The following is a 20,000-nucleotide window of genomic DNA, read 5'->3' on the forward strand; positions in this document are numbered from 1 at the left end:
GTGCCAAGACCACGATTTGATTATGAGGTACGTCGTAGTGGGGGACTATGAATTAATTTTTACCACCAGGGGATCTTTAACGAGCCCCCAATGCACGCGACACGGGCTTTTTTGCATTTCGCTCCCATCGAAGTTCATCACTAACCTGTGAAACCTTCATACGCACGCCAACAGTGCTTTCAAAAGCATGTGCGTAGAAAGTGGTACGAAAGTTCGCTACCCCGTCGCCGGCTGCGCGTTCTGTTATGGACCGGCACCCTCGACCGTAGAGGTAGCATTTCCCTAGTGGTCTGGAGCTTGACCAGCCGCGCGGAGGGGCCCAGGCAGCGACGAGGCAACGTCGTAACGAGTAACAAAACGTTTACTTACGTCGCCACGTACGAAGCGGTCAGCTCGACTAGCTTATCCTCAGCGACACGAACGCGCCAAGCTTGTGCCGTAGCTCGAAGTCCGTACACAAACTCCCAGTTAGCGGGGCCGCAAAAACAAGACGTGAGAGAAAACATGGATTGCTGGCCTAAACAAAAGGCTCTGTTTATTCGTGATGTGCGCACAACATAAACTTTATTTCATAAGGATTCATAATTCCGCCTTGAAAAAACAAGAAAGCAGGTTGCGTTGCTTATTGATAGCGAACACGCCGGCGCGAAACTCCTCTTAAGAGTATCGCTGTAAAACAGAGGTTGCCATGGGTTCTGTTACACGCAGCCAGCACTATTTGAATAAATAACTTTGAAATAAGAGGCCGCTTTACCACAGGGAACCTCGTTCTCAGTGCATGCCAACCTCTTGCGGCATCCTGCATGTCATCCCCCAGAGTAAGACTTCCTGCAATGTAAGCCTTCTCTCAGCCTAAGTGATCGACGAGTCATTCACCAACGTAACATTTAGACAAATAATCTCCTCAACCAGCTTTACTCGCCAACTCGGGCAATTGTTCAAGAAGCGTATCTCTTCAACCAGTGTAATGTAAAGCGAAACAAAATAAGCGCTGGTATGATGTAATTTCGCAGCAAGCTCATCTCCCGTGAAAACCATGCTGGAGCTTTCACCCTTCGCTTGAGCCAATTGCCGCTAGCATAGAGACATGTTTTAACGAAGGAACGACATACACAGTAGACATACCTAACCAGAAATGCGAAACGCCACGCGTTACTTAACACTGCATTACAAGTGATCAGCAACTTCGGCTTTGTGCGTGCATACAGCACAAGCATCACATTGTCATCGTTATCAATAGATTACTTTGTTAAGAGACAAATTTGTTACCTATTGATTGCCGTTTAGTGATATTAATGACTGCGACGCTGCAAAATACAGGATATAATTGTTTGGTTATATATGTTAAAGCCCCATTTTCTCTTTAACAAAACTACAGCACAAGTGCTGTCTCGATTTCCTGGCCACGTGTGCATGCCAAGTTCTTAGCTTTACATTAAATGTGATTCTTTCGCCAGTGTGGCTGTGAAAAGTAAGTGTTTCGCGTATTTGTCGCTCCACTGCGCCACGTTCTCACTGGCCACGAACATCTGCAGTCGCACACTGGACCTTCTGCAAGAGCACGACGCCACCACGCAGACCACGCTCGCCGAGGACGTCGAGAAGGAGCGCTCTCTGCTCCAGGAGTTCGCCACGACTGGTGACCTAAAGACCCACGACGAGCTCAAGAACCCCAATGCTCCTTCTAAGAACTACGAGCTTCACGCCAACAAGGAAAAAGTGAGCTCGCCTTAAACTTATGGCGACTTATAGTGCTCTCGAATGACGCCGCGAGAATGGCAGAACACGGTCCGCGTAGAATCAAAGCGATCGTCATAAAGCATAGGCATGAAGCCCTCACTTTCAAGTGGAGAAAGACAGAGGGTGCTCGAACGCACAGTAACTTTATCTGTAGGGACGGCTGAAAAACATCAATCCGCTTCGAATATTCCAATTGGAGACGTATATTATTCTCCTTTGGGTTTGAAAAAACTCCCGCATGAGGTCGACTGGTTCAGTTCCTCTTACTAAACGATGCACATTTCGCCAGAAAAAGGCAACCGTCTGATTTTCTACATGCGTTCAGGTTATCCGTGCGTACTTAAGCTAGATTTTAGGTTTGTTCTGTTTTACATTTTCTTAATTTAGCGCCTGATTTCTAGCGCGAATTCTTTTTCCTCAGTGGGCGTTTCGATGCGGTTATGAATCGGTCTTTCATTTGGGTCTATCAATGACACATCAAAGTTCAGTCGAAACAATCAGTTAAGTCAACTATAGCTTTGAAAAATGTAAAGGGCTCCTCACTTAGTTTAGCCATTGGTGAGCTCATAAACAGCTCATACTCGGAGCTGTTCATTTTTATCATAAACAGGGCTTCGACCTTAGTTTCCCAATGACTGAGCTTGCAAGCACACCATTAATATTGTTGCATTGATCTCTGTATTTGTATCTCGAATTGTCAGAAATGTTGCTTCTGACATTGTCCGTATGGAACAAAGAGGCATGTGCCAGGCATCCGATGATATTGTTTCAATGGAAACTTTTCTACAGTAACTTTAACCGTATTGTCTACAGATGAGCTTCTGATTTATTTGGATATTACTTAATACGAAAAGGGGTAGCACTCGCCATCAAACCACAGCTATTTTGATCTCAACAAAAAGAAGCCTCTCAAGTCATGAGCTCCCAGCAGGACAAGGAATATAAATCGTGTTAAAAGGCGGTTGTGGTTTGTAGAGTGCTGCTTAACTGGTCAACTGTGCCTCCCCATAATGTGGCACGTTTTCTAATTTCTGAAAAAAAGGAAGGGTTATTAGAGTAAAGATTAAACTCACACGAATCCTTATAATCGTTTCTCCAATTGCAGTTCGCGGAAGGCTTGAACAAGCTGGCGGAACTGGAGTATACGGACGATGATATCAAGGAGATCGACAACAAAGCAAGCGGAAGCCAGTTGTTCATCACCCTGTTCCGCTCTTTCAGCAGCTTCGACTACGACGAAATCAACGATATATACCAGCACCACGTGCGCTCTGCATCTGAGGAACTCCAAGTCAGCATCCTGTAAGTAACCCCGTCATACCCTGCTTATATAAAACACACGGAATACGTATAACGTGTGTTTCAACTACGAAAGTCTAATTATTTAATAGAGAGTCCGGACACGATAACGCAATTGCAGGACATGATACCCAACGCCGGGCGGACAACAAAAAAATATCCCCCTTAGATGATAATCTCAAGCGGGCACTTCCAGAAAGCTTGCGCCGACGGAAATGGTCTCGTTTTCTTGTTAATTAGCATTAATTTCTGAACGCTGGGCTAACATGAGCTGAGGGCACAAGATGACGTGAGCCTATCCTGCCTCCATCGCGTCTCGCAGTCACACATTCTTGGATCTCCTCGCCGCCGTCGGCATGAACCCTCACGTCACCTTTGGACTGACCCTGATCAAGAATAACGAGCTGACCCCACTGGACGCCCAGCGGTTTTACGAGAAACTCCACCTGAGCCTGAAGGAAGTCAGCAGCGCAATAATACACGAGATCGCCGTGAGTGTATTTTCGCGCTAAGCGCCTTCATATAGCGAGCACTGCATGAAATTTACCGGCATGCTCATGGAAAATAAGTTGTCGATTCGAGCCTGGAGCAAAAGTTAGAGTTGAACCATCGGAACGTTTGATTGATCCGGTGTCTTTATGTATTCGGTACTCTTGCACAGCTTACTGTTGAATTATACCAGCCGAATATTGGAGCGAAGAACTTTTCTTTTACTTAGGTACGTGCATCCCTACGGTGTCATGTTGCTGTATACGAGGACACATGTTCGAACGCAGCGCCGTCGTTACTATGGGAACAAATGCTGTTCAATATATTTGTGAGCAGCTATAGGAAATTTCAGTTAAACTTCTGCACAAAATGCACCAATTCGATTAGGAAGACGACGAGAGTTTCAGAATAAGCTCCACCATTAGGTCAAAGCGGTAAAAGGTACTTCAAAATCCGCAGGTCTCTTGTTTCCCCAGAAGTTTCTGCACAGACTTAAGTTATATCAAAGCATTATTTGGCATTTTCTTAGCGTGACCCATATTTGGCGGTTCCTTGAACAACCGAATGCTACAAAATAATGCAACACAAAAGAACGTGATAGGCTCGTTCCTTCCCGCAGGGTAATGTTCACGCTTAGTCCGTGCTCTATTCAAGGAAGTTAGCCTATACATGTCCTCTCGATGGCTCGTATGTTCAGAGTTATATTTTCTGGAGATCCGTGTTTGTTCAAGTGTTCAAGTTTGTCAGATTGACGCAGGCGGACATAATTTCGGGAGCAACATTTTCGTGCTGACAGAAACCTGAAACACTAACAACAACCGCAAACACCACGGCCACTGCGCAGGGCTCGTGCAAATCGGAGGCCGTCAAGAGCAACCGAGGAGCTTGGAGTGCCTGCAAATTGGCCGCCAGCGCAGTCGCAGGGGGCCAGGGATGCAAGCACGCACGCGATGACCATGGGGAGGACCAAGGCACCTGCAGCCCCGAGATCGTCTCACGGATCTTCAACGTGAGCTTATAGGCCCATCTGCGCATTTCACATACCATCTTGGGGGGTCAACACACTATCCTTTAGATTGTCGTTCAAACATCAGTCTCGATTCTCACACGGTAGGGTGCCACAATGTAATTTTTCTTTGTCGTGATGCATGTCGAGTTACATTGCAGTAAAACGTGCTTGATTTAGAGCCATTCCCAAAGTTCGGGTGGAATGGCCTTTACTTACGAAATTCGCAAGTATTGTAGGTAAGCATTGTAGTGGGGCTGTATACTAGCCAGGTTAACGAAGCAGGTCGTATGGTTCGAAAGGCAGTGAAGTGCAGATGATAATGACTTGTATTTGGTAATACAATAAATGTCTGTTTCAGAATAGGGGGCCCCCAAAGAGAGGCGGCACCTAACGATTAGCATCCCTCCACAGCGCTTGTGCGGAACAGAAACGGTATCCTTGGGTTTGTGTTTTCGCACGACCCTAAGGCTAAAGTTCTAAAATAGCGCGGGTGCTCCATGCACGTGAAACCACCTTTGCAATGTCATTCTCACTGGTGGCGACAAAAACAATGAAAATAATAGACAGGGAAAATAATAAGCAGGGAAAATAATAAACTCTCTCGTATACTTTCCATCCCGTAAAATATTACGAATTTTCTTTTTCCACACATCTTTTTTTTTTATCTCAGGCATCGTGTTTTCCTTTTCTTTCCGCGAGCCCGGAGGACGCGGCAATCGCGTAACGTTAACGCAAGCCGAGAACCTATTCCTAAGCACCTGCCCGGCGGGGCAGACTGCCAAGGTAAAGAGGTCGCTTGGTAGGGTACCCTGAGCTCTAGACCCCTAGTCTAAACCCCCGTGTTAGTAACGATAGACGTCAATGCGTGATATAAACTGAGAAAAAATTACCGACGATTACGTTACTTCCTAATGCGAAATTTGAGCGCAGCAAATAAGCTGTTTCACCTTTTCGATAGATTGAGGCAAAGAAATCGAGCAACACATGTATGCGCTATCACAGAATTTTTTTTTATTTTTCACACGTATTCCTTTAACAAAGACTCCACTAACAGTTCTTGACAGTCATGAAGGAAGCTTTGTGGTCGGAGAAATAGATTGATATATGTTCGACTTGGTACACCAATGCTTGATTCTCAAAGACGAGATCTATACAAGTGCCTCGCGAGGTTGTCACAGCCGTGGGACGCGTTACGAGCGAGAGGAACGGGATGTTCTCCCGCATAAGTGTTAGGAAATTGCTGTTTGTCTTTATGTCAAGCCGCCACCGATCTGGCTCTCTGATTGCCACCGCACAGGGCGAACGGCAGCGGCAATTTCGGCTCGGGCGGTGCACATATACAGATCCGCCGCCACCAATCTGGCTCTCTGATTGCCACCGCACAGGGGTTGCATTGGAGGAGGAGCGAAGAAAGGAATTAAGTTCGAGCCGGCGCTTTGACAACCGGAGACTCGCAGGAAGAGGGGGGAGGGGGGCGGCGTGTACACCCAGCGGCAAACGATGGGGGCAGAAGCGCGCGCAGCAAGCGGACAACACGATAAAGGGAGGAGGGAAGAGATAGCAGCGACTGACTGATGCCGCTGACGCCGATAGTGAGTCAACCCCAGCTGCGGAGTTGGTTTCAGGGACAACGCCGCCGATGCCGACACAAACAATATGATACCCTCGCTTCCGCAGCGCTAAGAACCAGGTCTAGCCGTGGGAAGGTGGTCACGTATTCGTCGACGTGCCGGGGCCTACGTGAAATAACCGGCGCGTCGGCAACTGAAGAGCACCCTATCCGCCACACAAGAACAGTGGGGGGGGACCCTTTCCTCCTCTTTCTGCATGGCGGCGACGGTGTTCTATGCAGTCACGTTATCTTGACTCTCTAGCGGCGTCAGCGGCATCCAGCGGTATCAGTCGGTCGCTGCTAGCGCTGGGGGGATGAAAGGGGGGCGGAGCTGGTTACGAGGCCGACGACAACGCCGACGACGACGCGAAACCCAGGAACGGACGCCAAAGAGCTGCGCTCTAAAAAATTGCAGATCCCTGGCACTGTGCGAATCGATGCGAGAGAAGCTTCGACGAGACGACAAGGTAACACTGGGCACAACGATAAGAAACGCGCAGCGGGTTTCGTTGACGAAAGCTTACCTTAACTTGGGCCTTGCGGTCATCAGCTGCGATGGCGTCAGAAAAAAGCAAAGGTAGGTCGCGCTCAGGGGTAATACTCTTGAGCGATAACCCACGGTCAGTGGCGTAGTCAAGGGTGGCACACCGGGCACGTGTCCTCCCTGAAGTTTCTGTGTTTATATGCGGCCATCCAAGCTTGCTCCTTTCCCCCCTCTGCCCATACTTGGTTCGAGTGGGTGCTCCTCCCGAAAAAAGGTTTCTGGCTATGCCACTGCGCGCGGTGATGCCATCTACGACAGACTTCGCCTATTTCTGCATGGTGCGTGCTAAAGGGGACGAGCGAAAGCGTTTCTGGCACAGCACCAGGAACTCTGCCAGGTGGAACCACATGCTGCGTTTGTCGCCGCTAGGCGTCGTCCGTGTTGCTCCGGGCGTGTATGAAATGTACGAACTACAAGGTAGCTGTTCCCGGTGTTTTTTGGATGAATAATAGCCTGATAACCCGTAACTATCTAATACGTTCGTTTACAAATGTCTCTGCATTATGCTCATAAGATTTTTTTGTAGCCATCAGCAGGAAACGCAAGCGTTATCACCTCTATACCAAAGCTAGCGATGCCGCAACCATAATAAAGCACACAGCGCTATGGGGGTACATTAGGTACGAGGTGCTCCGAGGTATGTGGAAAGGTTTGATGGTTCCAGGACTTACGTTTGCAAATGCGGTTGTTTGCTTTAAATCAGGGGTACAAGCAGGACTTGAGGGGAACCAAAGGTCAGTGGGACACCTCGCATCGGGCGCTCACGGGAAGACTACAAATGAAGCTGTGCAGGGTGATATGGGCTGGACTAGTCTTGAAGTGAGGGCAGCGCGCAGTAAAACTGATTATGAAGAACGACTGAGGAATATAGAAGAAAGTAAATGGGCTGGGAGAGTGTTCAGGTATCTGTACAGGAAAAACATTGATTCACAGTGGAGGAGAGAGAGAGAGAGAAGGAAAGACGGAAAGGCAGGGAGGTTAACCAGACTGAGTCCAGTTTGCTACCCTACACGTGGGGAGGGGAATGGGGAGTGAAAGAGGGAGAGAGAGAACTTAGGTGTAGGATGTCTATAGTCGGGCACTAAAGTCTGTTGCCCTCAGGTAGCGAAGAAGCGCTCGAACTGCTTTCTGGGCCAATGAGCTGTGAGGCCAGGCTTTAAAGATCTTCGCATCCGTAAATAGACTGGATGACAGTGGAGGGAAAGAACTAGGAAGCTTACCAGCAAGTATGCGGCCTGTAGGGGGGGGGGGGGGGAGCAACACAGCAACAAAGAAGGTCAAGCGGAAAGTCAGAGAGGCTGAAATAATCTTATTGGTGGCGGCAATGGAAAAGAAACCTGCCATGAGTAACTACTTAAGAGGAAAAAAACGAAATCAGAAAAGAAACAATTAATGATAACTCAAAGGGAAGCTCATTACTTTTCGAAGCGAGATCGGGATGCCTTAAAACACGCACCTATAAAGCGACATATAAGAAGGAAGAAGAAGCATGTGCTTGCCGCGGTAAAGCTAGGGAAACGATGGAGCATGTTTTATTAGAATGTGAAGACGTCTGCCCAGCAGTCGATTTAGGCACCACTGGTCTCCTTGAAGCCCTTGCGTTGAGCGAGAGCAGTGGAAAAGTAAACATGTCCGCAATAAAGATTAGTAAGAAGTAATTAGAAGATTGGTGGAAGAAAAGTAGGGAAACGACCAAAAATGAAGGCTTAAAAAAACAAATTCGCAATAGGGGATCAGAAAATTTGTTTGTGGGAGTTCATAGCGTTTTTTTCCCCCTTTTTTAACCTAGGTAGGAAATTAAGCAGTATAATAGCAAGAGCTGGGTGGCGCAAGCCACCACCCGGTTCCAAACGGGACGCCCATAACATCCATCCATCCATCCATCCATCCATCCATCCATCCATCCATCCATCCAGAGAAAGAGAGAGTCTGTGATTGTGAAGAGGAAGAGGCGCTATCGTCTGCAGCCCTTTAGGCAGCAGGACCCAGCGCCGTCGAGAGCAATTAGCAACCGTAGCAAACGCGCTAGCGCCCATTCTGTTTGTGCTTCCACGCTGCGGAGGTCGCAGCGCACGTTTGCGGCGTCTATTCGCATGTCTACACTCCATTCCGTGCATATCAATCAACGCTGCGGAAGGTATGCAAGGTGTTGGGTCAAGTAAAGTTATCACTCAGAGCGTTCTGTCTGTGCTGCGCTGCGCCCCGGCAGCGTTCACTCGCCCGAGCATTCATCTGAGGCTCCTCGCGACTGCAAATAAAAAACACGATAAGAACAACAAAAAATAAAAGGGATCTAAAACAACGCATTAGCAACCGCACACCAACAACGTGTTTGTAAGTATTAAAACTTGTTTCACTCAATACTGCATGAAGAACAGTTGCGCACAATTGCAGTCGAAAAACATCGAACTAGATGCAAGTCCGAACGAAGCCTCGGCAAGTCTCTCTATCCTCCACGGCGTTGACTGTTATGTATGGAACGGAGTATAGAACTTGCACTTTCCCTGTGGCGCAACAAGCGTCGGACCGTCGAGATCAATGTAGTGTCCGCGACCACGTTCGCGGACTTTCGGTTTGTGCTTCTACGCCGTGGTGCTCACTGTACATGTTCCCGGCGCCCATACGCTTCCGCGTAACCTGCGTTCACGAAGTGAAACGTCACAAAAGTTTTTCGCTGGACGTTTCCACACGTTGAAAGGTATGTCGATGTACATTTGCAACGCTTTTTAATGTGACAGCGTTAAGGTGCCCGTGTCACAGAAAATCCTGCGTCTGACGTCATTTCAGCAAAAAGATTTTAGAGCCACTCACACCCAGGTTCTCCAGGTGGTGCAAGGAAATTTGTGAACGAGTTGAATTTCTCAACTCAAATACGTTGAAAAATCGTAAAGTACAACTTATAAAGACACAACATACAGACACGATAGCGTCGGATTGTAATTTGACTATATGCGTAAACATAATTCGGTTATGCAAAAGCACAAATAAACCCCTTTTCCAGCGCTTCTACCATTCATAAGGTGGCCACGGCCTCCGCCATTTGCGCGCGCCGGCGCGCCAGTCTCTTGGGGCAAGAGCCCATGGTTCCACCACAAAGCTCGCCTTCGAGCATAGGGTTCGCGGCCAACGTTTTCCGGTAAATATTACGGCTACATACGCTTGAGTTGCCGGGAAGCGTGATTAGCAGTCAGCGATTTTTGAATGCTGTCGCGTTGAACTCTTAAAGGCGAAGCTTAAGCGACCCCCTAATTTTTTTTTCTTCAAATGTCAAGATATCTTTCGCCAGCGATACTAGGCAGAATGTACACAACAAAGCTTAGTTTTTCGAATGATCTCTCTCTGCGGTCGCTGCTACAAGTGCCACAAGAAGCGTGTATATGGGTGGTAATCACGAACTTGCGCTCAGTGTATCCCCTAGCAGCCGTCCGTAATTGCAAGCAGACGGATCTGCGCCAGCAGCGCGCTGATTGGCTCGTGTCGGCCGATGAACTTCTGCCGGGGAACGTTTTTCGGTGGAGCCAGGCCAACGTCAGGCGTCAAATGTTTCGACGCCGGTCATTCGCCGCCAGACGAAGTTGATCGCTTTGACGCCGTTTTTTTTTTTAGGTCACATCTCTTAGGCACCCGTTCCTGCAGTTTAGCGTCGGCGTCCCTCGGCGTAACCGAGCGAACGAGCAAAACGAAGGATAAAAGTGCGAACGCGGAGCGCTGCGGGGGATGAAAGAGGGCGATAGCGAAGAGAGTGCTAGGAGGAAAGTGGAAGAGGAGGGTATGGTTAAAGCACCAGAAGAAAAGCGTAGCGCCGCGCAAGACGGGCTCTGCGGTGACGACCGCTACGAGATGGCGCCAGAGCTGAGCGCCGTCGTCTGTTCATCGATTGCATGCGGTGAGCGCACTCACTGACACCATATATGAAAACAGAGCGACGCACGAGCGGACGTCTGTCTGCGGCGGCTGCTGTGAATCGCACCCACGCGCTGCCTCTCGCGATCTCTTGATTAGCGGGGCAGTGGCGCCACACTTCGCTCCGTTTGCAATGTGCCGCGCGAGACGGGTTGTCCGCGCCAGCCAGTATATCGCGAAATGAAAACACGTATAGAGCTGCGCTCAAATTTCGCTTTAGGAAGCATCGTAACCGTCGGTGATTTCTTTTTTTCCTTCCATGTAGCCCACGCTTTGTAGCGCGCACAAAGCCACAGGCAAGCGCCCGCGCCATGCTCCCTTACACCCCGGCAGCTTTCTCCTACGCGCGGAGAAATGTGACGGTGACAGAGCGTGTAATCTCTGAGTAGCTCTCTCGTAAACCTTCATTTTAGTATAATGAGTCAGGAAATTTTTAGTAAGCGATTTAATGGCACATGCTGCATCAACACAATTAATGCGTATGTCCATGCTTAAAATACAAGTTTGACTGCGTGCCATGTCCGGGGAAATATTTTCTGAGCCTCTGGCAAGCGCCGGGATTTCAAATGTGCTACGTGTATTTGTGTGTGCCACTAACAAGTGTTGTGCTGTTTTATTAGCTGCAAAAAAAAAAGGGAACTGGGCTCATGTTTGACTTTTTAGCGACACCTACACCTCTGAAACAATTGGCTCGCCTTGTGCACCACCTAGTGACAATCCTAAAGCTGACGTCGTATGCTCGAAAACCAACGAGCTTTGGGAGAGAGGCTTGGCCAGCTCCGATCTAGAGGTTCAGCAACGGCTGATTGCGAGGGCCCAGGACGTGGCCCGAGCTCAAGGCATTTTGGAATGGGGATGCCTCTCCAAAGCTTGATTTATGTAACAAAGATGTTTATTCTCTCTCTCCATCTCACATGCTCTATCCTCCACGACGGATTTGCGGAAAATAGCACTGGTGTTTCGTGCGTAATTTTGCGACAAGACCTTGCTTGTTGCTTGCGCCACAAAGCTGCACCAATATAAGCGGCGACCCACCTTTCCTTTAGTTCCTACACCTTGGTTGATTGTTCTGAGCCCTCAGTTGGCGTAACCATCATCTGGTCCCTTCCGCGCAGTACTCCGTGACGCCGGCAGACACACACAACGAGCCCGATTTCGAGAGCACCGTCTTTATGCGTGTGGCCCGTAACCTGGGCACGCGGAAAGCACTGCGCTACCTGGAGCGTTTCATCGCTCCCAAGTGGCACGCGAGTGGGCCCAAGAGGACGGCTGCCCTGTTTGCGCTGAAGCAGGCCTCCAAGTTACACCCTGCACTGGTAAGCATTTACTCAGCTTCCTCAGTGCGTGCGCTGCGGCGGAGACGCCCGCTCTGCATGCTTTACGAAACCCCACAAAATGAGCATAGACGTGTGGTAGATTGTTCTTACAACACTTAGCACTAGACAAAAACCGAGTCCTTTCCAGCCAATGGTATCAGGCTTTTCTATACGAAATGCGTTCCTACACCACTGCACTGACATTGTTGCATATATTTCTCAGTACTTCCGCATATTTGGTTGATTTTTCTACAGCTTAATCAGCGCCCGGTACTGCAGACTCTCATAACGTCACCTACACAGTCGACAATATTGTTTTGTCGAGTGCTTGGCCTTGTACGTTCACTTTACCACTGTCGGCAAGCCGATAGCGCGGCTTATACGTTAAGAAGCCAACGAAGTCGACGTTGATCCGGAAGAATGGGACATTAAAACATCAATATTATTACGATTTACAGAGTAGACACGGTATTAAGTTGCAGATAACAGGCAGAAAGAAACGACTACAACCTGACTAAATGAGATCTGTCTGATTTCCTGCAACCGTCCTCAACTAAATCAGCTAAAGGTACCACTTCATTGACATGTTTTATGGACATTTATATCAAGATTGTGCTTGTCATGGTTTGCAACATCATCGGGCTTGTCCCTTGGTGGGTGCATGTGCTGCGTGAAGGAGGCTGTTTATTTTTGTTTATACCCCTTGTGGCGTTATACCTTGTGGTTTTCTAGCCAAAGCTTTAGCTAATGCCCCTTATACTCTGTTATGCAGCTCTTCTGACTTTTTTTTCTCCTATGTCAGATGTTTTCATACTCCCTCGGATATCTAGCATGGGAGTGGCTTGCAGCTTTTCTTTTCTTTAGCCACAAATTTCTGTTTTGTTATTATGCCAGCAGGTGTTGACGCCTGTGCTACGCTGCTTATGTATTTATTGATTTACAGCGAAGCTGTTAAAGTCTTGTTCCCCCAGGATTGTGTCCGTGTGTAGAAAGAAAATTCCCCCCACCTGGGCAGATCCCGAAGATAGTCCAATACCAGGCCGACCCACGGTGATGGGGAAGCAGGCGTTAAGCACTCCCCATGGGTGGCCCGATCCCGAATATAGTGCAATACCGGGCCGATCCGCGGCGGGGGTAAGCAGGCGTTAAACCCTACCCATAGGTGCGCCGATCCCAAAGATATTGCAACGCCTGGCCGACCCGCGGCGGAGGTGCAGTTCGCCATTAAGGGGTCCACATACTTAGCTGGTCATCCTTCTTCACAGAATGGAAGGCCATTGAGCTTTCTTTTTTTTTTGTAACCCCTCGAATGCAACATGCCTACCATGGGGAAGAAGGCCCTCATTGGGGCATTGTGCCTTTCGACCTTCTTCCTGGAGTGTGTGCATTTCAAGTAAAGTTCTATTCTATTCTAACATGCCTTAGCGTAGCCTCACGACTACTTCGGCTATATTTTTTCAACGTGACTACTGCTTCAAAATATTTCTTGGTCAATACACCTGCCCCGATATTGTCGTTATGCTAACAATGGTTAATAAACCAGCACATATTTTCACACGACACTTCAGACAGCGTGAACTTTGTGATTGATTTGTGGCAGGAGGTGTTCCAAGTGGAAAATAAAGTCTGAACGTCAATTGTTTTTGCTTCTAGCCACGGCGATATACATCCAGAGCATATGTGGAAAGGTCCAATTGGTCGGACGTTTCCTGATTTTTTATTTGATTTTCGCGTCTCCGATTACGAGGCAGCATATATCACATTTTTCAAACTTTCCGTGCCCACGGCTGTCCAATGAAAAAATGAAAGAAAAGAAAAAGCTTTTTCGCAACCACAAATTTCCCTTGCTTCCTCGCAGGCTCGCTCTATCGCCTTGCCCGTGTTCTACAACACGAGCGAGCCGAGCGCGATCCGTGTCGTCTCTTTCCTCGTCATCTTGTTCAGTGGCCCAGACCTCTACCTACTGCGTCACATTGCTCGCGAAATGGTCACGGAGCCCAGCGACCAATTGGTGGCGTTCGTGTCGAGTGCATTCCGTTCCATGGCCAAGTCTAAGTACCCCTGTCATCGAGAACTGTGAGTCACTCGGCGAACTGAAGATAAATCTTGTCTTTAGAACGAACGAACGTTATAAGTCATTATTCGGCAGGGCAGACGTGCAAACACATACACAAGAATCAACAGAAGAAGGCGTTGTTCTCGTTTTTACTTGCCTATTTGGAGGCCTGCTCTTCCGTACCCTTTATTTGTGCATCTAGACTAGTCTACAAGTGCGAATGCCGCTTGTGCAGCCCATTTGGCCGACACTATCAAGTTGTGGACGCCAGCTTAGAGAGAGCTTCGGTAATCTTGCCATTAAATTGCTCTTCACTCTTTCACATACGCTGATACATGAATAAAATGATTGATTCATTACTAATATATGCGGGCGAAAGTTGAAATACCACCAAGAAACCTTAACATAGGTCAAGGACCACGCAGTGAGCGACGAGCCAGAAGATGATACATATATAACGTTAAAAGACGAAAAGATACACTTTGGTTTCGTCAAAAAAACGAGAATAGTCAATCTTGTCTTCATTACAGTGAAGGGTAAAACTAGAACGAGGCAGAACCATAGTTCGTATGCTGCCGGATAGGCGGTTAACACGAACTTGGGTAATAGGAGGCACCGGGACTTTCACTCTGGTGTGGACTCAACACGAGCATATGACGAATTTTATGAATGTAACTCTCCGACTGCGGTGCCAAGATTTATTGTGATTGCATGAAAGGTGTGCAGCATAAACACTTAGATGGACTGCTCGGAAGAAGACGCACGACCTCTCGCTTAAGAAGTTTCGACAATTTTTGAATGACCCTCAATCGAGTATTGATCAATTAATTCTCGTATTGGATTCGAAAATTAACGTATTCGAGGATTTTCGGAATTTTGATATGATGAGAATACTCGAAACAGGTCGGTTATACTTGTTGCCTTGACAAAGCATGCGCGATTGCTAGCACTTGTGTCTAACTAACTTGCAAATCTGTGCCAAATTTCGTACTATTTAGCAGGCTATTTTGTCGCGGTGGAACTTAGAGTGTAGTGTAAGCTCCGCCGCCACACGAGAAAGCAGTGCTAAAAAGCCAATGCATTGGTGGCAGGGGAGTTTACGAACAGCGAGTGCGCAGATTGGTTGAACGGAACAGAATGGCGCATTGTGGAAAGGAATCCAATTGCAATAACAATGTTTCTCTAGGGAGTGTAGTTACACTATGCCGACGCACTACAGCGGTGTCCATCCGCGCGGCGTCTGTGTGCAGGCGTGTCAGCTGCCCACCGCGCACCCATACAAACCATCAATCATGCTCCCGTTGTAATATTATATCGTGCAGAGCAACAGTCGATACGTTACTGCGATACGCAACTGAGCGCGTACTTACCCGAAGTTTAGCAAATCACGATGATCGGGTGCATCACAGCAGATACGCAGCTTTTGCCTCGCTGATTTGTCAGTACTCTTTCAGTCTTACCCGCGCTCTTGAACTTATTGCTTGAGAGTAAATATGCCGAATAATAACTGGGACAGAATTAAATGCCTCTGAGTTGGTAGGCATTTGAGGGTTGCACAATATTCCATAGGTTGGTGAGACAAGACGATGTGAATTACTCCATTCTCTTTTTTTTTCGTTTTAACAGGCAATCACAGTAATAAACTCATAATTTGAAGACTTAATAGTGCCGTTTTTGCTGCTGGCAACATATTTGCGATGTTCCAACATGTTATAGTCAAGAAACTAAACCATACACAAGTCCTTGTGCACTTATCTAATATTGGATTTGATATTCAAAGCTGAATATTTATAGTCGATTCTTGTTGTAAGGTTTTGATATCCGCACACCTCTACGTAAGACACACTGATTATGGTGCACTTGTTCTAGTTTACATAGAGCCCTCATTGTGTAAGCCAACCGGTATTGTTGTTGCTTTTTTTTCGCTGCTATTTATTTTGTATTTGTATCGACCCCAATGCTTGGACCATGAGTCCGCAGTAGTATATAAATAAATAAATGAATAAATAAATAAAATAAATAAATAAATATCCCCGCGTGGTTTGCTTCACGCTCATTTATTGACGCCTGATTTTGTATCTTACAGCTTTAGGTGAAAGAGTTGTCGTACTCTCGTTGTACTGTCACGTTTTGACAAGTGATTGTAAAGTAAACGTCGACGTGTACCTGTGTTTCAGGACCCTCCACGATCGAGACACTCCCAATATTGAGCTGTCAAATTAAGATAACATGCCCACATTTTGCATTTATATACCCCCTAATGACTCCAGACTTGAAAGAACACACGTTAAATTCAATATTTCGTGGTATTTCTTTTGTGCAGTGCCCAGAAGATGCGCTACGTGCTGCCAGAATGGGACCACGACGCTAGGTTCAGGAGGCCCATAGACAGGGCTTCATCACACCTTATCATCTCCTCCACATACAACCGTAAGTTTACTTGGGCATGTCAAAAAGCTGTTGCTTTCCGCAGAACCACTGACAATTTCAATGGATAATTTTAAACTTCATGATATCTGCTACTACTCTGCGGTTGAATAAATGCTGCTAGGCTTCTACACTTAACCTTCTCAGACACAGCGTCCACCCTCGTAGACATCGGTTTTACCTTTTTCAAAGGTAAGGCAAAAAAAGCAAGCTATAATATCCCAAATATCGGCGAAACATAAAGTTCGATGCAGTTGTCACAGTATGTTAAGCCTTTATTCATTTTGTCACCACAGTCGTTTGTTTTAGAAAATTGACAGTTTGTGTCGGACGTCACACTGCATCACCAACTATGACGAAAAAAATAACGTGTTCTGCATTTCGAATGTCAGCAGCAAGCGGCACTATAGGATGAAAAGTAAAGGCAACGAACCTCCATGCGATAGTAAACGTATACGTATCTGTTTAGGCAAAGAATTAAAGAGGACTTTTATCTGAACAAACCGGAGAAATAGTGTTTCGTTCGTATACGTGGTAGTTTTTCAGATTCGTTAAAGAGAGGCTCCTAGTAAGAACTGGTTTTAAAATGTACTCTGTCACTAACATTTCGTTTGGCCTGAGAAAACTACAGTATTGTTCTGCGCTCAGTAGTGTTCGGAAGTGTTCTACGCCTACTGCTGACACGTATCGGTTTGGGGAGATACTCTGCGCCTCGAGTTGTATGGGAGATTTATGATTCCGTATTAAGCCCAAGAAAAATACCACAGAAGACGAAGGACACACCGGAAGGTGTGTTTATCGTCTATAGCACTTTTGGTGCGCCCCGTTGAAAATGAACATCGACAAACCACCGTCTCGCACACTTATGCTCAAAGGGGGCAAGCAGCATCACAGTTGAAATGCTTTCGGCTGACATTCATCTTATCTTTCATCCCAGCAGGGCCTTGTAATCACGACCGCCAGTACTACTCTACTAAAGTCTATTTGTTTAGACTTTAGAAGAATATCTTCTATGAATCTTGACAAACCCTTACAGAGTGCACCGGGTAACATGGGTGCTTGTTACAATCTTTCGCGACACCATCTTTGTGCTCAGGCTCCAGCATTATGTCGGCAGGGCTTGTACAGGTCGTGCATTCTCAGGGGAGACAGTATATTGTTGAATCTTTTAATAATCGCAGAATTCCTTTGATCAAGGGGCGAAAAATGATTAATACAACGTGTAACGTAGATGTCTAATAGGTGGTGCCCTAAGCCACTCGCCAACCACAGCTCCCTCAGAGTACCACAAGCTGGTCTCGACAGCACGTGCAGTCAGCAAAAGTGTGGCACTTTTGCTGACTGCATGCGGCGGAAGCGATTACGGGAGTATGAAAGACGTCATCACTGCTATGTTTTAAACATCTCCTATTAGAGAATATTAGTTTCAAAGCCTTCTTTCGAAATCTGAGCTATCGTCAGTAAATCACAGAACATGGGCGTTCCCTTCAGAGCGGACGACGGCCCAGTACACTGTCTACCTCGCGGGGCATGGCCCTCGAAATACGCATGCGCCGTCGTCTGCTGCTTAACGAGAAAGTGTGCTAACCTATGCGACCGAGCGTTAGAATTTGCGGGCTTATTATGCTTAAGTGCCGTCAAAGCTACTTATTCACGATGTCCGCGTTTGCACCTTCCCGATCGCCCTTTGCTTATTGTGTGTCTTTTTTTGTGTGTGGAGCCCAATCAATAAGATCTGTAATTCTTTTAGGTGCTGCTGGATAACTATCGAATCCTCTTGAATTGCTATTCACCCCACATGTGAAGCTTTTGCCGCTCCAGCGTAGATGTCGGAATTTATGTGAAGCCGAGCTTTCGTGAATCACTTACCTAAACTATAGGAAACTAAATTTGGTGCATACAACTGTCTTTATTGAAATCTATGCAAAGCGTAAGCTAATGCAACATTTATGTTTATTCACCATAACCAGTCACAACCTTAACGTTACGCAAAGTGTACGCTTATGCACTACACCAATCCCAATCTAAGCAGAGATGTAAACCGCAATTCATGCGAGTGCACACCGATGAAACGTCGAAGCAGTGGTGTCACGAGAAGTAAGGTTATGCTTGTGGAGGGAAGAATGGTGAGGACAGATGTATGCTGAGAGAAAAGTATGACGCGAAAGACAGGGGTAAGGTCGACAATTATTTTTTCTCCCATTTTATTCCTGCGTGCATGGCCTCGTGGACGCTGCCACGCACGCGCAGGCGCTCCCGCGCGAACGTGATCTCGCGAGAACGTGATCTCGCGCGCACGTGCTACGCGACGCGAGGCCTACGCCTATTACGCAACACTGCAGTAACCCCGGTGAGGAAAGTCTAGGAGGATTCACCAAGAAAAGCGTTGATTTAATAACTTTCAATAACACGTCTGTAGTACGAGTTCTAAAAGACCGATTAAACATTTCACCAAGGCCTGACGGCTTATACAGCTTCGGCGCGGGTGCCCACTTGCCACTATATTATTTTTTTTTTGCACTTGGTTTTAAGAAGCATTACTTTCTTTTCCGTTTTATAACCAGCAACGTACTAACCCAACAGAGAACTAGTAACGGCTGGCCTGACGGATTTATGCGTTACGCATTAGTTGTCAACGGGACCGAAAGATGTTTTTCGCCGTTTTCCAATGCAGCCAAGTATGACTACGGTAGCTTGACGGCCTCGGAGATGATCCGCTCGCCCGACAGCTACCTACCCAGGAACGCGTTCCTCATACTGAGGGACTGCAAATCCGGATACAACTTCGAAACGCTCACCCTCGAGTTCGAGAGCTGGGGCATGGACAAGCTCTTCAATCACCTGCTGGGCCCGCAGCCCGGATCCACGAAGAACCTTTGGAACTTCATGGGCCGTCGTCGCGTCCCGCGTGATGCATCGGCTAAAGAACGAAAGGAGATCGAGGACTCTGTGAGTATTTTAAGGCACTGACACACTGATTATGTTCTAGTATATGTGAGGTGCGTCAGCAAAAACTAATGGAGTATTCTGTCGGTAGTTTCAGAGTGCTTTGGTACTGCAAGGCCCAGAGAGCTTTAGCACTGTATTACTCCAATAAGCGCGTCCTTTAGCGACAATCTGGCTTCAGCATCCCCACTAGAACCTGTTCGGGTGCGTAGTAACGCTGAGTTGCATAGTTGCTGTCTTACGCAATATTTTATCGGTGTCAGGGCAACTTGAAACTGCCAAATCAACGTATAAATAAGATAAACATTCAAATCAGATGTGAGAGATTGAATTTAGAGCGGCGGACAAATTTCTCCGTGTGATCTGTCTCCAGCTCATCAAAACAATGTCGGATATGTCCTAGCGGCGCTAATTTCTATACCGTTGCACCGACTGTTGTCAAAGATAGTCAGTTCTGTCATCACGGGTGAAACATTTGTCGTGTTTTGGGACCTCCGGCTGTGGTCAGGGCAAAAATTTTTGCCACACGAAAGGCATTCCCGTATAGCGATCTGTCGTCCTGCGTGTCAACAGACGCGATTCTGTATGTGTTGTGACATGGCCAAGTTCGTCGTGTCAGCAGGACAATTCGTCGTCTCCAAAGAAGAATAGAATACAAA

The 20,000-nt window shown here is 47.2% G+C and overlaps 1 protein-coding gene across 1 annotated transcript in view; it reads left to right on the forward strand.

Annotated features, from left to right (window-relative positions):
- LOC142560063 (vitellogenin-6-like) overlaps positions 1–20,000 on the forward strand; it is a 48,453-nt gene that overhangs the window by 9,222 nt on the left and 19,231 nt on the right. Inside the window, exons 7-14 of the mRNA XM_075671840.1 lie at positions 1,536–1,719; positions 2,846–3,042; positions 3,362–3,530; positions 4,373–4,537; positions 11,712–11,912; positions 13,771–13,988; positions 16,292–16,398; positions 19,070–19,344. Coding sequence (XP_075527955.1) covers positions 1,536–1,719; positions 2,846–3,042; positions 3,362–3,530; positions 4,373–4,537; positions 11,712–11,912; positions 13,771–13,988; positions 16,292–16,398; positions 19,070–19,344 — 1,516 coding nt within the window. The remainder of the gene's footprint in view (positions 1–1,535; positions 1,720–2,845; positions 3,043–3,361; positions 3,531–4,372; positions 4,538–11,711; positions 11,913–13,770; positions 13,989–16,291; positions 16,399–19,069; positions 19,345–20,000) is intronic.

This window comes from Dermacentor variabilis, chromosome 10 (genome assembly GCF_050947875.1).
Source record: "Dermacentor variabilis isolate Ectoservices chromosome 10, ASM5094787v1, whole genome shotgun sequence".
Taxonomy (NCBI): Eukaryota; Metazoa; Arthropoda; class Arachnida; order Ixodida; family Ixodidae; genus Dermacentor; species Dermacentor variabilis.